This window comes from Petromyzon marinus, chromosome 30, assembly GCF_048934315.1.
Source record: "Petromyzon marinus isolate PM22_M1 ecotype Great Lakes invasive population chromosome 30, UKy_Petmar_22M1.pri1.0, whole genome shotgun sequence".
NCBI lineage: Eukaryota > Metazoa > Chordata > Hyperoartia > Petromyzontiformes > Petromyzontidae > Petromyzon > Petromyzon marinus.
This window is the reverse complement of record NC_133696.1, coordinates 8,546,801-8,565,197: the sequence shown is the minus strand read 5'-3', so window position 1 is coordinate 8,565,197 and position 18,397 is coordinate 8,546,801. Positions and strand designations below refer to the sequence as shown.

The window sequence follows — 18,397 nt, the reverse complement described above, 5'->3', positions numbered from 1 at the left end:
CTCTTCCGTCCATCCCTCAATTTGTCTGTCTCTCTGTTCGTGCATTCCATCCATTCACCAATGTGTCCGTCGGCCCATCCATCCATCCATCTTTCTGTTGGTCCATTCGTCCATCCACTGCATCCGTTCTAAGGTCCACCCATATGTCCGTCCGTCTGTCCATGCCGCATTTGCATACATTTGAGACTTGGGCCTTCCGCGCCGCTCTGGTGAAAGCGGCAAGCGAGAGACCGCCATCTGGCCAGCTTCAGGGGGGGGGGCAGGGTCAGCCTGCGTTTGGACACCGCGTTTCAGAGCGCCCCAAGTGTGAAGCTCGCTTCTGAGAATGACCGTAGCGACGCAACAAACACTGGGACGAGGGAGGCCGGCACTTGTGACGAAAAGTAAAGTTTATTAGAGCGTTCTCCGTCACGTGTGAATAAGGTCAAGCGTGGGTCGGACGTGCTCACAAAGAATCAAAACGCTGCAACGCTGCCCCATTCGCTCACAGAAAATGTGTTAAATGTAAAAAAGTTATTCACATATTTACACGGAATGGCTACATGGAAAACGGGTCATATTTGAACTATTTGCAAGTGTTTTTAAGGCATCGCACAGTCATGCCATTTTTGCCCTGTCAAAATGAAAGTTCAGCCAATATATTGTCTGCAATAATAATAACTTAAGCTTGTAACGTGCAGCCATATGGTATTCGCTCCCTCTCAACGAGAACCACTGAAGAGGCGCGAGGAGGAACCACAGGATTCCACTAAATTCCTCCTTGCCCCCCCCATTCAAATTAAGATCTCGGTGTGTGCGTGTATACACGCAGCGTTGATGGCTTAGCGCGTAGCGTGGGATGCGTTTAACAATCGCGCAGGTGCGTGCAGCATGGATCGAGCTCATTTGTATTCGAATGGGAGGAGTAAATTGTCGAGCGTGGACCGTGACACCCCCGCACACACCTGGTACGACCTCTACAGCCCGCACGAGTGTGTGGCCGTCACACACCTGGCTGAGTTTCCTGTGCTCAGCTCTGCGCCTCAACCGCCTCTTTGTACTGCGAGGACCAGTCCGTGGGCGCGTTGCGGTACATCTGTGTGGGACGGGGGGGGGGGGATCACCACAGGGAATTATTTCAGCTGGGTCTGTCCGGGTTGGCGACTCACAAAAATATTTCCATACACAGGCATTCCGTGTAACTCAACCAACAATGTGAATCTTGGGTCAAATTATCAATAAATAAAAACAGCACTCTTTAAGCAATCGTTTCAAATGATTTCGTTTAACCAGGTCAGAGAAATCGAGAGCCTTGGATGAGTCTCACTTGAAATCGTGATATGGGACATCAGCTTGCCAGTAAGAGGCGATAACTGCGACTGTATAATCCCGGTTGAGTAATTTGCGGTGTCATTTCATTTGCCAAATTTGGCCCCCCTCACACAATAGCCTTCTCTTGCTAATTATGTCAGGGAGATCTTTACCATCCATTGCAGACAACACATGGTAGTACCATCATGCTTATTACACCCGGAGTAATAACCAGGGTGGCCGCTGGATATCAACCCTGAACCTCTGCAACAAGCGGCGAGCACGTCACTCCCCATGAACTGGCGGCCCCAATTGACATGACAAAAATGCCCATCGCCGAGCCAGGTAGAGTCACCTTGTGCCACACGGGGACAACAGCCAATAGGGGGAGGATCTGTGCTCAGGCGCTTTGTTCCGTTCTAGAGAGTACAATATGAATGCAAATTCATTCATCCTTCTTCTGAGCAGCCTTAGCTTCTGAAGACAAGATGGCGGCATGCGAGCTGGCTGCCATCTGCCTGCTCCAGCATTGCGTCTCCTTCCCACCGAGCTCAGTTATTCAGTCCCCCCCCCCTTTCTCTTTCTCTCTTCTGTATACCCCTCCCCTGTACTTCTTCACCCGTTTAATTTTCATCTTATTCCGCTTATCACTTTATTTTATCGGCTGCACGGAGCTGCTGGCCTCGGCATCCGGGCTTGAAGTCCTTCCCGGCCATGATCACTCTGCTGCCTGGGTGCCGGTGTCGTTTGTCGGCATGCCGCACGTGCGCTGCCAGCTAACGCACTAATTCTCACCTCACACTCTGCGAACATCTCCTACCGTATCCAAACCGCCTCTCGCAACCCTCCGACACGTCCTTAAGGCTCTGCTCCACCCAGGATAATCTTTTTCCAACAATGACCAGCTGAAATCACTAAACCTTCACTAACAAGCTCACCACTATTGCGGTCATCGCACACCGATCACCATTCATAGGTCATCACCCTGCCCCTCCATCCACCCAACTCTCTTCTTGTCCTCATTCACACCAGTTTATTCAAATGATGTACTGGCCCTAATCCGTTGACTTCACATCAAGACATCTCCTCTGGATATTCTCCCTGGCCATCTGTTTGACCGCTGCGCCGTGGAACTTGCAACCATTATTACCAACATTGCTAATATCTAATTTTCCACCGGCTGTTTTCCTCCTACCTTAAAGGTCGGCCAGGTTTCCCCGCTGCTCAAAAAAATCTGTCTTGGACGCTGCTGACCCGTCTAATTATCATCCGATCACAAACCTCACTACCACCTCCAAACTTCTCGAGCGTCTTGCCCTCGCCTAACTCAAGACTCAGCTCACATCCTCACCGAATTTCTGCCCCTTCCAATCGGCTTATCGCAAGTATTATTCAACAGAGACCACTCTAAGATCCTGGACGACATCCTTGACATCGATTCCGGTTCCATTGCTTTACTTGTCAGTCTTGACAATTCCTCAGCCTTTGACACAGTGAACCACAAACGCCTCATCAATCACCTCGAGTCCAACTTCGGGATCAGCGGGACTGCACTAAACTGGATTTCCTCATTGATCTCCGGCAGGTGTTTCACCATCAAAATTGGGAGCTACTTCATCCAACAAAATTCCGTTGACATGCGGAGTATCTCAGGGCTTAGTCCCGAGTCCCCTGCTGATTTCCGCCTATTCATCTCCCATTTGCCGACTGATTGACAGCTTTGGCGTCCGCTACCACTCCTACGCCGACACCACTCCTCTCATCGCCTCCATTAAATCTCCCAACATACTGGGCATCGACCGTCCTTCCGCTTGCTCGACTGCATTACAGCACTGGTTTCGATATCATGACCTCTCACTAAACCCAACTAAATCCGAGGCCATCTTAATTGGCACTTGGCAAAGACTGGCTTCACTCTCACTCTCCCCTCGGGAATCTCAATCGCTGGTTCCTTCATTCAATCCTGTTACGTTGCAATTATGGCTTTATTTTTTGGTGATTTCGAAAACGTTTTTTGGTTTGGACATGTTTGTTTTGTTGTAGTACGGAGTTAGACTGATGGCCTTAATCTAAGTTTTCTTGTGGTTGTTGTTGTTGTTGTTTGACTTGCATCCCACTGGGATTTTTTGCACACAGCGTTGGTGTACGGTGCTTTTTTCAGGAATATTTTGCTTTTTTTCCATGGATTTTCTGTTTGCACAGTCACATAGTCACTTTAAGATGTTTTCTTGTTCGTGTTTTTGTTTTTTGTTTGTTGCGGTTGCACCCGATTCAAGAGCCGAATGGCTCACAGGGCTATACCAAATAAATGAAGCCTACGGCCCCTGCAACCCTCGCCCTGACTCCCTGTTCATCCTTCGACCAGAATTACCTTCAAGACCGCTTGCCTCTGACCGCGGCCTAATTCCGGCTACCCACCGTGCCAAAGTTCTCTGCTGACGCTTTACACTTTTATGGATCGTAGGCACCTTCGTAGTGGGACGCAGAACCTCCTTGAAACCCCCAGGACAAGAACCGTAATCGCTTCTCGTCATTTCTCCATGGCAGCCTCCGTCATTTGCAACACCATTTCTATTGACATCCTTAACAATCATTCATTTTCTTCGTTCAAAAACCATCTCAAGGCACATCTCTTCGGCTCGACATTTAACCGAGTCTCCTCACTGGACTGCGCGACGAGATCTGACACCGAGCTTGGCTCCGCACCTCGGAATTGCGTCTTTGGTCCGCAACATTGCGCGCGTTATAAACTGGATTATTATGAATATCCGACGAGTTTAGACACAGCCCCGGTAAATAGGCTCGTAGTTCCGCGCGGTTGAAGCGGCCATCGCGGCCATCGCGCGCACCTTGGCCGTGAACTCGAGCACCTTCATCTTGGGCACCTCGCACTCGGCGCGGGCGCCCCAGCGGAATTCAAACTCCGGGACGTCCGTGTGCGGCACGCGCGAGCACTGAAGGTACCTGGAATGGCACGACACATGTGGATACAAAGACCCTCCCCCCCCCCCCGTATAGCCTTAAACTGTTGGGGCAAGTACTGTTAGCGAGCATCTTTAAAGGCCGGCATGGCACACAATGGGGTGGGTGGCCAGCACCACCTTCGCCTCCCCAGTGGCGATGTTTACACACCACACCAGGAACTCGTTTGAGGGTGAATCAACCGAGGGGAGACCCAGGACCGGTTCAGATAATCGTCACCGATGTTGACCGTGAGCGGGAATCGAACTCGGGTTGCCGGGTTTGTAGCGCAATACGCTAACCGCAACACTACTACTTGCGGGACGCATGCACACACGCTCTTTAATCACAATTTATTTAATGTTGTGCTCTATAGATGCTGCCGTGGTGTAATGGTGAGCATGCTATATAATTCCATTCGATCTCCCCGGTGTGGAAGTTATAACAGTGGGACAAGTTTATCAAATCCATCCCGCCTCCCCCGTCCAACCAGCAGTATACATAAAATGGGTACATTACAGATAGTTAGTCTATCGGCAGGTCGCATATGATGGGGTAAAGTGTGGGTCCCTCCCACCTCTTTAAAGGGATGTCTGGCCAGCTTGAAAGAGTAGGCCAAAATACTCTTCACAAGAGGGGATCTAGAGCTTCCTCTAGTGGAGACCCTTCCACCAGCAGTGGCGTGAGCATGACATTGCAGGGCTGCACCTTTACCTCACCTACCTGGGAGGTACAACAATAGGGACAAGAGTCTACATTTGGTATCCTTTCAAAAATCAACTTGCGGCCTCAATGGGCTCTTTACAGCCATGCGTTAATTCAATGCTGGATAAAAGTCTCCCTACACTGGGACAGTCAAGGAGGTCGACATTTTATTGAATTTCACTTCTGAGATGCCTTCTTAAAACATCGAGATCTTTCCTTCCTTTCAGTGACAGTACCAAAATACCCCACCATTGTTGTTTAAGAGATAACACAATTATTTTAAGCTTTCCGAGAACCGACTGTTGCTCAATAACACTGCGTGTTGCCCAGCCGCCAAGCGCCCCTGTACATTAAGAGGCAGAGTGCTTAGTGCGAGTCGAATACCACGCATGGCGTACATTCTGTATATCACCAACACCAGTGTGTACGCCATGGGTGGGGAACGTAAGGCACGCAAGCTCGTACCCAGCCCGCAACTTCATTCCACACGGCCCATGGCTTCATTTCATATGGCCTGCAGCCAGATGAGGTCTACCACTTTGAAGCGGGCTGCTAACAACATTTATCCGTCACAACGAGCACCTAAGCCATACTTATTGGATACTCGAGGGCAATATTTTTGACCTAACAATGCTGTGCTCATTTTAGCACGCTCAGTAATGGTGAGCACTAATTATATTTCGCATTACTGTTGGATAAGACCGAGGCGAGTGCTCAAGTGTGGTCAGCCAAAGGTACGTGAAAGTGTGGCAACGTGGGTGTCCACAATGCCACGCTTTGCCATGCTGAGGTTATGCTGTGTTTGAAGGGGCCAGTGGATGGGACCGCGAGGCGGTGCGATGGGGGAATTCCTCACCCCACCCCCCCCCCCGTCATCACGGCTGTTCTCCTCCATGGTTTACTCTACGGTGCAGTTTAAACGAAGGCCCAAGGCTCGGGGCATCCGCACTGATTACACCGATCACGCAAATTTATTATTCGCGTGCTCGTTACTTACAGATGCGACACAAACATTGTACAGCCCTCATTGTGGGATGAGTTTTGGACTTGCCAACGCCTATTGTTCTCGCCTTCAGCAAACCGTGCTGACCAGCATGGTGAAGTATGATCCAAAAAATGAAACCCATACAGCGTGAGAAGGCCCCCATCCAGCAGCGGAGTAACAAAGGGCTGTACACGGCCAGATGGCTCAGAAGCAGCTGCTGACAATCGGAAGGATGCAAGCCGCTGGCGATGATGGGGGGAGGGGTTGCCTTCGCCCACCATCCCTCCGGGGTCAATACATAAATACCACTTTGTGAGGAAGTCAACAGTGGCTGTCGTGTGGAGAGATTACATATGTCCAGAGTACTGGATATCTGTGAAAAAAAGCTTTATAGCTCATCGGATTCCATAGGAATGTGAGATGTCCACCACTGGCTCAGGGCTGCAAGCAGGAGATGGACACCGCCTCAATGCTCAATTGAGCAGCAAATCCCGTTAAGACTCGTGCACGACTATAGAAGCGACCTCGCTCACTTTTGCCGCACAAACTCCTCCATGATGAGCTTCTTGACGTCTCCGAACACGATGTGGTGCGTGCTGTGGGGTGGACGTGGAGGAGGGGAACGCGGAGGAACAGAGGTCACAGACGGTGAGAGCGTGTCCCCCTCCCCTCCCCAACGCCCCAACGCCCAGGGCTGTGCGCACCTCAGCTGCGCTGTCTTGGGAGCAACTAGCACCGAGCAGGGTTGCTCACGTGGGACCGGTGGCTGGGAATCACCGCAAATCAAACATAATAATAATAGTAATCAGTGTGTGTTTTTTTTGCTTTCCTAGTAATTCATGGAAACTGCATTTCACATCACTGCACAATCTGCAAAATGGAGTGGATATATTAAGACGTTTACAGCACATTAATGAGTGTTTATACAAGTGGGAGGAAACCGGAGCACCGGGAGAAGCCCCACACATACGAGTGGGTAACAATATTTCCCATACAGATGGGACAGCTGGAGATTATTCTGAAGTTTGCTGTACCAAATGCTCGTGGAAAGTTAGGGTGTTGCACCTCGACACCCACGGGAAGGGAGTTTCGCAACAGAAGAATTTAATTTGTATTACTTCTAATAATTATACATTTAAGAAACAGGATGCCTTCACAAGCAACTTATTTAAGGTACTGTGGGTCGCAGTAAGTTGCCATCACAACAGTTCAAATTAAGGATTCTTACCATTCAGTGCTAATGTCAAATGCTCCAACAGCCAAACTAAAGCAACGCATGAAATTTGCTGGGAGTAGTGAGACAATATACCAAGCCGTCTTGCCTGGGTGCCTTGTTTTGCCATGAACGGAGATTCTCACTGGTGTGAGACAACCTAGAACACATGGCCTAGGGCTGTATTCACCGGATGAACTATAAACTATTTTTTATTTTACCAGTTAAGGCCCACTCAGCTATATAGCTCTTTTTGAAAAGTGACCTGGCCACAATTGATAGCTCAACGAAGTGGGTGACGTGGTTATTTATAGCAGACAAATACTCTTAAGTGCACAACACTAACAGCGCGTGGACATTAAAACGAAAGGCAACATACCTCTGATCGATTCCAAACTTCTTTAGCACATACCACAGCTTTGCTGTAACAAAAATAAAATAAACAAACATTGCCGTGCATTAAAATTTTGAATTACTGCAATTATTTTCCCAGTGGTGTAGTTCCACTAAATATATTTCAACTTGTAGTGGATATATTCATGAGACACAGAGGGTATCCTTATTTATAACATGGTCAGAGTCTGGGGGTGGGTGCGGCAGGGGTACAGTTGATCACGCACGGAGCTATGAACAGATCCTGGCACACCGCCCTTCACAATCCTGTCCTGGCCAGCATGGTGAAGTATGGTAAAAGAACGTCCATGATCGACAAAGCCAGGGGCGGAGCCAGGGGGGTGACAGGGTAGACAATTTTCACCCCCGAAAAAAAATAAAAAATCTAAAATCTGAAACATTCTACGTATAAGTGAACGACACTCGGTCTGGCGGACTCCGTGCAACTGTATTGTCAGAGTGTGTCGCCAACCGATGGCGTGGGGTATAGCCGATTTCTTAGCACGTCGTCCTCGGCATGCTCCTGAAGCGCAAGACGAGCCTGCCCTTCAGCGGAGGCGTGATCGTTCGCCTTCGCCGCCGCCGGATGAAGAACGGATTTCGCCACAGTCCGATGAGCAAGAGCGACAGCTACGGCCTGTTCGCGCTCTGGATCGCGACCTCGCCACGAGGCGATGGCGGAGTCGGACGCCGAAGTATTGCGCTACGCGTATCTGCAAGCGGGACGGTTCGTACCGCCTCCGGCTCCACAACCTGGCCTGACCAGGACGTTGAAATACCCATCCAAATTTTGATTTAAAGCTTTCGTGACTGCAGTAATTCATATTCTTAGCTCTTTCGGTAAAGTCACGTTGAAGGGCAACAATAACATATATATTAAACAATAAAAATTCTCACGACGTTTGTGTTATGGTCGAAACGTCGTGAGAATTTTTATTGTTTTATATATATTATTATTTAATTGTTGCCCTTCAACGTGACTTTACCGAAAGAGCTAAGAATACCCATCCAAGTTCGTTGGCGGCACTACCCGCCGCCCGGCGGCGTCTTTGTTTGTTCAGTTCGACTGGCTCGAGTACTCGTTCAGTGAGTCTGTTTACTGCTTCTATTGCTACCTCTTCCCGCCGTCGTCAAGCGCAGATAACGTTGCGTCGGCATTCATTTACTCCCCCGGCTTCTCAACCTGGAATAAGATCAGTGGCAAGAATTGCAGCCTACTCAAGCATCAGGGTGGGCACAAGTCGGCACACAACATCGCCTTGAAGAAGGCCAGGGACCTTCTCAACGCCCGGCAGCACGTCATCACGGGCGACGCTGGGCTGGCCCGACAAAATGCCAAAACTATTGACGGCAACTTCAAGCGCCTGGACGCCTCCGTCGACGTCATGCACGTCTGCATGAACCAGGGCATTGCGATGCGGGGACACGACGAGTCGCCTGGCTCTTAACCGGGGCAATTTTCTGGAGATTCTCAACATGTTACGCAAGCGCGACGCACTGCTTGCGGCCATCACCTGGGAGAACGCGCCGCAGAATGCGACCGTGACCAGCCCCGACGTTCAGAAGGACCTGATCCATGCTCACGCTCAACTGGTGCGCCGGCGCCTCGACACCGAGATTGGCGACGCGTACTATTGCATCATGGCGAACGAGTCGCGTGACGTCAGCAAGGAGCAGCTGGTCGTCGTCAACCGCTTTGTCGAGGTCAGTACGGGCATCCTGCGCGAGGTACCCGTCGTCGACATGAAAGCGAACTACACCCGCCCTGGACATCCTCGGTGCTGCACCTACATCATCACCAACGACCACGCCTCAATCAACAAGATGCTGGTCGAGCTCGATCTGCGTTTCAGCACGGAGCCAATGAAGATGTTGCGGCTGGCGGTCCATTTATCGCCCCGCAATCGATTTGAGTCGTTCAACATCAGCAAGATCCTGGAGCTGGCCCGTGATTTTTACAATCGCGATTTTCCTGATCTCGACATACTTCTCGAGCAGCAGCTGCTCCACTTCCAACAGGAAATCCGGCGAGATGAAGAACTGAAGAATGTGAACACGCTGCCAATGCTGTCCATCAACCTGGCGACAAGCGGCCGCGGAGATTCCGGCTTTCACCTGGTCTACCGCCTGTTGCACCTCGTGTTGACCCTACCGGTGGCCACCGCCACAGCCGAGCGCATCTTTAGCGCGATGAAGCACATTAAGACCCGATTGCGTACCACCATGGGCGCCGAGTACTTTACTGACGCGATGCTCCTGTTCGTCGAAAACGACGTCGCAAAAGGCGTCACCAATGACGAAATCATGGAGCAGTTCCAGTCGATGCGCCCTCGCCGCAATCGTATCGTCTGAACTCTAGTTCAACAGCCTGACTCTAATCATTCTTGAAATTAAAATTTGTTGAATGTCACCCCGTGCTGAAAATTCTGGCTCCGCCCCTGGACAAAGCGTGGGCTGACCATCATCCATTGGTGGATTAAGGGCCGTAAATTATTATTAAAATCTAATTTAGACCATAAGTCTAATTTTCAAGGCAAGCCTGATTGTAACTGCAGAAAACATTAGCGGATGCCTTAGAAGTGCCTACTCACCGTAGAAGACAAAAATATAAGATAACTCAATTGGTGAATGTTTTGGTCTCGATAAAGCCAATGTAGCAACTTTTGGTGGTTGGGAGGGGAAAGTCATGTCAACCCATTACACGCAACACAAATGGATCGAACAATGCAATCTCGCACACCTATAATTTGACGCGCGTATCTGCGAGCTTAAAGTTCGACATAAATTGGCGGATCGAGGAGGCCGTCGTTAGCCCCCTCTGGAGTGTTTCGAGTGGCGATGCAGTGTGGCGCGCACCGCACTTGAGGACGCCGCCCTTCATGAAGATGATGCTGAGCAGGATCATGAGCAGCCCCAGCTTCTTGTTCGCACTGCCGGGGGAAACCGGGAACGAGAGACCAGGCACAGCGAGTTCCGGGCGCATTCCAATAAATTACACAATTCAACGGGTACATATTTGGCATTCACGACAATCTCAACAGTGCAAAAAGGCGCTCGCCAAGGAAGGCGCCATGGTTATGCTTTGTAAGCTTCACTGGAGACAAGGATATGTCGCGTGAGAGCTGGGCACATTGCAGCAAGGTTCCTCGACCATGTTTTCCCGTGGTCCACTTAAAGTTGGCATGTTCTGGTAGACCACGTGACATCATGTGGCACGTGTACAGATGTTACGGGCCTGTGATGTCACATCTGTGCATGGGAACACTGATGTGTACCTCTTGTCTTGAGGCCTCGAGCCTATATATCATGCTTCAATCTCAATATTTATCTTTCACTTGTCTCTCATCTCACTAAATAAATTGTATCCTATCTTTACGGATCGTAGCGTGGCTTTTATGGGTCACGTCTAACCCATAGAAAACCGGATTCAAGAATCCTGCATTAAAAGGTATTTGGCAAGTACCGAATGCATTACAGGATATAGTGCAACACGGCGGAGTGAAGGGAATTGCACTGGGTCCAGTAAAGCTTAATAATGCAAACATAAGAAGAGAATGCCACAGGTCCCAACTGCGTCCATTAGTGAAGTAGCGGCTTAGTGGAGTATAGCGTATTGATATTAATAGCTAAGATTAATCCCGGTGACCGAGTGTAATAAAAAAATATATAACCAGACAATATGATTACTTGACATTACCATCTCTCTACATTAAAACAATATTTAAGATACAACTCATCAACCACAAACCCACAAACTTCTGGAAGTGCACAAATTAATCAGAACTGTTTTAAAACAAGCAAAGACTGGACTAGTTCCAACAGATTCAATGCTGGTGGACTGCCGATCTTGCAGGCAAGGACCCTTCCGCTTACACTATGGGGGTTTCAGTTCGACACAAAATAATATAAAACCGTGCTTGAAATGATGCTGCTGAATTTATATCGAGATTGATGTGTGAATTAGACATTGTCTGCTTATTGTTTGTTTATATCCTCCACAAAGAAATGTGGTGTGGTGAATGTCCACATGCACTGAAGCTAAGAGAGGTCTCATGAATAGATAGAAGTAATACACTGAAGGTAGAGTTAATCACACTGCAGTACATTATTTCAATTGAAAACTTATTTTCGAAATCGCAAACTAATTTCTTGGTTAGTTTGTCATCCTTCCCCCGCACCTCCGATTAGCACGGCTGTCTATGTACGGTGTGAAAGACGTTCAACATTCATACACGCATGCATACAATTAGTTAGATACACTGTGCTGTTGTCCAATGCAATAAGGTGCAGGCTGGACCTGTCAGCTAAGACTTCCCCAGCATTGGGAATCTTATTGACGAGGATGAAAGAGTGCAACTTGGAGTCAATCTCCACCAAGTCCATCCCAAACACCTGCACACGTATACACAAAAACAAACACATGGTCATGTACACAAACACCTTTCGTAACACACATGGAAAAACTGCTGATGATACCACAAGTAAAAAAATAGAGCCAATGATCCCCCAAATAGCCTTTAACAGATTGTTTGGACAAGTGCTCTTACCGAGGAGCACCTATGAAGGTCGGCATTGTATGAGGGGGTAGGGTGGCCAACACCACACCTGACCACCTTTGTCTCCCCAGTGCTGATGTTTACACACTGCAATAGGTACTCATTTAAGGCCGAGTCGACCTAGAAGAGGCCCAGGACTGATTCAGATAATCAAATGATTATCTGAGTGGGAATCAAAGGTTGCTGAATCCGTACCAGTGTACTTACCACTATACTACCACTCCCCAATTTTGCACGCACATCAACAGCTACCATTTGCCACTAAGTTACGGTGATGTCACCACGGCGCTTGTGCCAGGCCAGGTGTACTCGAGGCCACGTGAAGTGTCAAAAGGCTCGCTGACAGGACGTCATGGGACAGACCCAGGTGCTATGGGTTGACTGAGATGACTGGCAGATGCACCACCTGTGGCCTCTACCATGCCAACTTGCTGCATTTTAGCCGCTTGGAGCTCCGCTCGTTGTTGCGAGCGTCACTTCTCTGCTCTCCGTTGTTGTTCCAGGGCGACTGTCTAGAACTGCCCAGTAGCGTCCTTGCCCAATTATAGAAAACTTTCCATTCTCTCTCCAACTGCCCCATGACCAATGGGCAGTTGAGGGGGTGCATGCATGCACACACACACACCTCATTCATCTTCTTGGTCACCATCTTCATCACCGTGTTGATGAGATAACGGTGGTCCTTCAGCACGTTCTTGCTGATATCTGCAGCAGGAGCCAACGGCACAACACGAGCATAGCTCAGGTTTCAAGTTTATTTTTTTAACCAGGCGAGCACCACTCGGAGACCAGGATGAGTCCCTTTTGCAAGTGTGACCCGAGTATGGGTAGCCAAACCATCTCTACAGATGAAGGTTAAATAAAAGACTATTGGCTGACATATCGAGCAATGCCCCTTCTTCAGCAGTGCTGTTGTTTATTGTCTCCCATCTTCTCCTGTTTTTGTTCTTCACAGTCTCTTGTGGCATGCACAGTGTCTTATCCGTAATGTTAATCCACGGTCCCTTGTGTCGCATCAATAAATTGCAGGCGTCCTTCGCATGAACGCGCGACATGCGTTGATGAAAAACAGCGCGTGAGTTGGATCGCGCTGAATGAACCCAATTTTCCCAGACATACATGTTGTAAGTGGGGGTGCGTTACCGAGTAAAAATTAAGCAATTTCACTTCATTAATTTAGCCCTGGATTTACAAAGTACATATAAATGTAATACATTACAAAGAGGAGTAACTTCAGGGCTTCTTGAATGCTTCCGTGGGCTGATGGCAGCAGCACGCATCATGCAAACAAACGCAGCAGATCTAAGGTGGCTACGCCCAGCCCGTGACACTGGACGCTGCCATCACACGGAGACGCCATCAGAATTGTTTTATTTTACTTAGAATTGTTATCATTGAAATCAATTTTTTATTTAGAAAAATTAAATTTCACAATGTTATTGTTTTTTTATTGAGTATGTAGCTGTGAAACGCATAACGTAATTGTGAAATGTTCCGAAAATATGAATCGCGTAACTGCCAATGCACGCTATAGGGGGTACGCACTACGCGAGGGATGCCTGTATCTTGTATTTACCAGTCTCTTGTGTCTTGTGTAAATCACAGTTTAATATTGTACGCGCAAAACTCTTTTGTCAATTCACTGCTGAATGAGGGCCTCTTTCTGCCGTGTGGGTCGTGGGAGTTTATTTGACCATACTTCACCACGTTGGTCAGTGTGGGTTTATGAAGGCGGGGCAGCGTAGAAGCACAGCACACTAATTGATTTTGCTGAACTCCCCTCTCCGCTGCCCACAATATAGCCCCAGATTACGAAAGGAAGTTGCCCATCCAAGCATAATCTCCAGGATAATTTGGTCATTGGAGAGTTTACCGTTATCTCCACGTATTGTTTTAATACATTTGTTTAATTTAATTTGTAATGTTGCTGCTTCATAGCCTACACATCTGCAGACACATTTTTGGCGGTTGCCCCACAAAGAATTATGTTGTGTAAATGACAAAGATGATGATAATAAAAACTATGATGCTCATGACCTCACGTCACTGCAACATTGCATCAGATACGTGGCAGATAATTGTGTTGATAATGATGACAGTGATGACCTCACCTCATTATAACATTGGTAATGTTTTAAACACTCCGCAACAGGTACAGGTGAAAGGTTGAGTCGACCTAGGTAAGGCCCACGACCAGTTCAGATACTGATGAGCAATGTTGGCTACGAGTGGAAATCGATCTCAGGTTGATGGTTTCGTAGCGCGGTGCGCCAACCACTATGCCACCGCTCTCCACAGCGTACGCCCACACACTCACGCACACACAATGGCCACACACCTGATTTTTTTATAGGGATCTTCTTCTGGTCTACAGTCAGGATGTACTGTATCACCTCGCTCACCTGCGACCCACACACATGCACAAAATCGCAGCTCGTGATTTACTCTGCTCGTCTTGCAATTGCTGCCATGTGCACAACAAAGCAAGCCGGCAAGTGGAATGCACGTAGCCGGATGTCGTACTTTCTGTTCAAGTTGCTTCGGCGAGATTTTCTGCTCCGCGCACTGCACCCGACTGCTCAGCTTGGAGGAATCTGGTTCATCGTCGTCCTCGTTCGTTCGGTTCTGTGATAAACAAAGAAGATGCAAGGGACTGATCAATACAAGACGCGTGGGACTATGATAAAGGAGATGTAAACCACCATGCTCTGATGCAAACCACAGCAGACTGTGGATCATAAACAGCGCAGTGGACTGTGATTGACACAACAACGGACTGAGTTTGAGATAGGACAACGCACTGTGATTAACACAATAATGAGGTACTGTAATTAAGACAAGCCTGAAGGGAACTGTTCTCAATATGACACGAAACTGTGATAAGAAAAAAACGCACGGTATTTTGACCAACTCGAGACAATAGGGCGTTGCAATCGACATACAAGGCATCGTGATTAACACAAGCCATAAGCGAATGTTTTTGACTGACACAAGGGACTGTAATCAATACGACACAAGATACCGTGCTCGACTCAAGCCACGAGACACAGTGATTATATAAGACTCAAGGGTCTGTGGTTAAGGTAATACACAAAATAGGTTATTGATAGACTACAGGGGACTTTGGTCAACATTGAACACAAGACACCTTGCTGTACACAAGCCACCAGAGCCTATGGCTAACTTAATATACAACAGAATATGAATGATACAAGTTAATGATCAATACAAGATACAATGGACTGTGATCAATACAAGGAAAAACCATCATGTCAGCTCTATTCACTGAAAGAGCCATGAATACTCTTCGCCAAGTCATGCATTTCCTATCGAAATAAATGTTGATTAAAAAAATCACTCAAGGTTGTGTGCAGCTGCACAATGAACATGTCATCTGTGCTTTCTGTATGTTACAGGCACTGATGTAATACAACTAATACTGTGGTAATAGTTCTAGTATTGTAGTATTAAAAAACTCAGTCGCAAAGAACACTCGGGCCTTAATATGCAAATACAGGTACTTGGAGTCCTCTACTTACAAAGGAGTTATTGTTCCAGGTCTGTTTGTAAATAGATTTGTTCGTAAGTCCAACTTTACTCCTGTCGATTCCAAACATGTTGTACGGCGTGTACACTAAACATGGGTAATGCCTTTAAAGTTGTATAACCTCCTGTAGATGCCACTGGTTCTTCACGTTCTGCATATGCCACTGGTTCTTCACGGTCTGCAGATGCCACTGGTTCTTCACGTTCTGCAGATGTAGATGCCACTGGTTCTTCACGTTCTGTAGATGTAGATGCCACTGGTTATTCACGTTCTGCAGATGTAGATGCCACTGGTTCTTCACGTTCTGCACATGTAGATGCCACTGGTTCTTCACGTTCTGCAGATGTAGATGTCACTGGTTCTTCACGCTCTGCAGATGTAGATAGCACTGGTTCTTCACGTTCTGCAGATGTAGATGCCACTGGTTCTTCACGTTCTGCAGATGTAGATGCCACTGGTTCTTCACGTTCTGCAGATGTAGATGCCACTGGTTCTTCACGTTCTGCAGATGTAGATGCCACTGGTTCTTTACGTTCTACAGATGTAGATGTCACTGGTTCTTCACGTTCTGCAGATGTAGATGCCACTGGTTCTTCACGTTCTGCAGATGTAGATGCCACTGGTTCTTCACGTTCTACAGATGTAGATGTCACTGGTTCTTCACGTTCTGCAGATGTAGATGCCACCACCGCCATCTGCTGCACGGGGGTTGAACTTACGACTCTCGATCCGAACAGGCAAATGGACATGGACAAGTTTATTCGTATCTCTGTTCATAAGTTGGAGTCTCTGCATATATAAAATAGGTGACGATTCGGTCAATGACCCTTCTGAATAGCACATAGTGCGCTTAATGTGCTTTGAAGATGGATCATTGTCCGAACCGTCACATTCTATATACAGTATATGTATACATTTAGGGAATTTAAAAAAATAATGTTGGGTTGTTTGTGTTAATTGTGTTTACGCACCATTGTCAACACAGCAGCAAAAATATATTAACTGCGGCATTTGTTGTGGAACAAATATTGATTCATCGATCGAAAGAAATCCCAATGATGAACAAATCGAACTACAGTTGTGAGAATCCATGTCTTTTCCCTGTCACGTATTGAATACAATTGCTTCACAAGAGTCGATTAAATTAAATAACTAGAATATTATACTGCATGTGATTAGAGAAAACAGGTACTGTGGGCACGTCACCCAAACAATGTTAAATTGGTAGTGTGCCCATCATTAATTGGGCAACGTTTCGTATAACGACCCTTCATAGCAACGTTGTTGTGCAAACTTTCGCGCCGAATGTTGCAACTACGATTCGGGAAATCATGAAGGGACATTGCCCGAACCGTCACCTAACCATCTTTTGAAGGCCACAGCGTTATTGACGAATAATTTTTAAGTCTTATTTTAAATACTTCTAATGACGCTCACACCGCCGTAGTCACATTTCGAAAGTACAACTTGACATTCAAACTCAATAGCTCTGAACCAGTTGTATCACGTCGTTTGGAATACTGTACCGTAGTCTACGTCTGTGTAGTATACATTGTACTGTAGTATATTATATAAATCAAATCCGGAAATTCCACATTCACACGGCGAGGGATTGCCATCCAACAGCAACACCACCTGGCGAATGCTGTTTTTGTTTTGTTATCAGTTAATGTTAGAATAATTCATAGTTAATGCAAATCGACGCGTTAACTGTACATGTTAATTAAACAATTTAAGTGACTAAGCCAGACTACAACATTGTATAACATTGAGTGCATCGGTGGTTAGCAACGCACCGCGCTATGAACCCCAGCACACCCAGTTGGATTCCCCGTCACGGCTAACATCAGTGGCGCGCGTGATACAACATGTACAGTGATACAACATGTAGTCATACAACATGTACAGTCATACAACATGTACCGTCATACAACATGTACAGTACAATAATCATCAGATGTGTAGTTAAAAAGCGATCCCTGTACTTAGCCCTCCCTCCCCTCACCAGCCAGCACCAAACAACTCCCCCGTGACCGACACGCGGCGTGGGGAAGCCCTCATCCAGCAGTGGATCGACCGAGAGGCTGTTTAATTATTTTCTCAATTTTTTTGTAACTTAAACATTAAATGTTGTTAAGTACTGCAGCGTAAATCGCTCACCCGTTTTTTTTGCGACGCGGGGACTTTACTCTTCTCGGTCCGGCTGTGCGCCATAGCTGATGAACCAATGAAACGCTCCTCGTAACTTGTTAGAAAGTAATATTTTATATGTAAAGAAGAAAACTAATTACCGTTTAATAACAAAATAAAACACTCGCTACTTTTAAACGAGAGGGCGGGAAGACGCCAGCCAGTCGAGGCCAAGCCCAGGCCGCGGTTGTGCGCCTCGTCCGCTGTGCAACATGGAACTGAGGCATAAAAGGTTCCGGGTAACACGTGGCTGCCTCTGCAAGGATAAAGGCGCAGCCCTGTAACTTCTTCTCACGCCACCACTGATGGGCTGAACCACCTCCACCGAGAAGGGAGCTGTAGGCGAGGGTATTTGGCCTACTCTTCCACGCCGGCCGAACTTTACCCCGCCGCCTCGACGCACGTCCTTCCTGAGCATAGACTAATACTGCGGTGTATAGCCATTGGTTGATCGTATGGCCCATTGCAGATGGACAGAGGCGTTGTTTTACACTACCGTGTCGGAAGATCGAACCCGAGACCTCAAGACCTCTATTGGAGCAAATAAAGTGGAACTA

At 47.5% G+C, this 18,397-nt stretch overlaps 1 protein-coding gene across 1 annotated transcript; it reads right to left on the bottom strand.

The window, feature by feature from the left end:
- Positions 1-369: 369 nt before the first annotated feature.
- On the bottom strand, positions 370-18,084 carry LOC116947554 (non-structural maintenance of chromosomes element 3 homolog). Its single transcript, XM_032963430.2, has 10 exons — positions 17,811-18,084; positions 14,627-14,728; positions 14,442-14,505; positions 12,729-12,808; positions 11,845-11,939; positions 10,404-10,477; positions 7,534-7,576; positions 6,475-6,537; positions 4,140-4,254; positions 370-1,075 (listed from the first exon to the last, which is right to left on the bottom strand). The coding sequence occupies exons 1-10, from the start codon at positions 17,862-17,864 to the stop codon at positions 1,010-1,012; spliced, it is 756 nt and encodes a 251-aa protein (XP_032819321.2). The 5' UTR covers positions 17,865-18,084; the 3' UTR covers positions 370-1,009.
- Between the last annotated feature and the right edge of the window lie 313 nt (positions 18,085-18,397).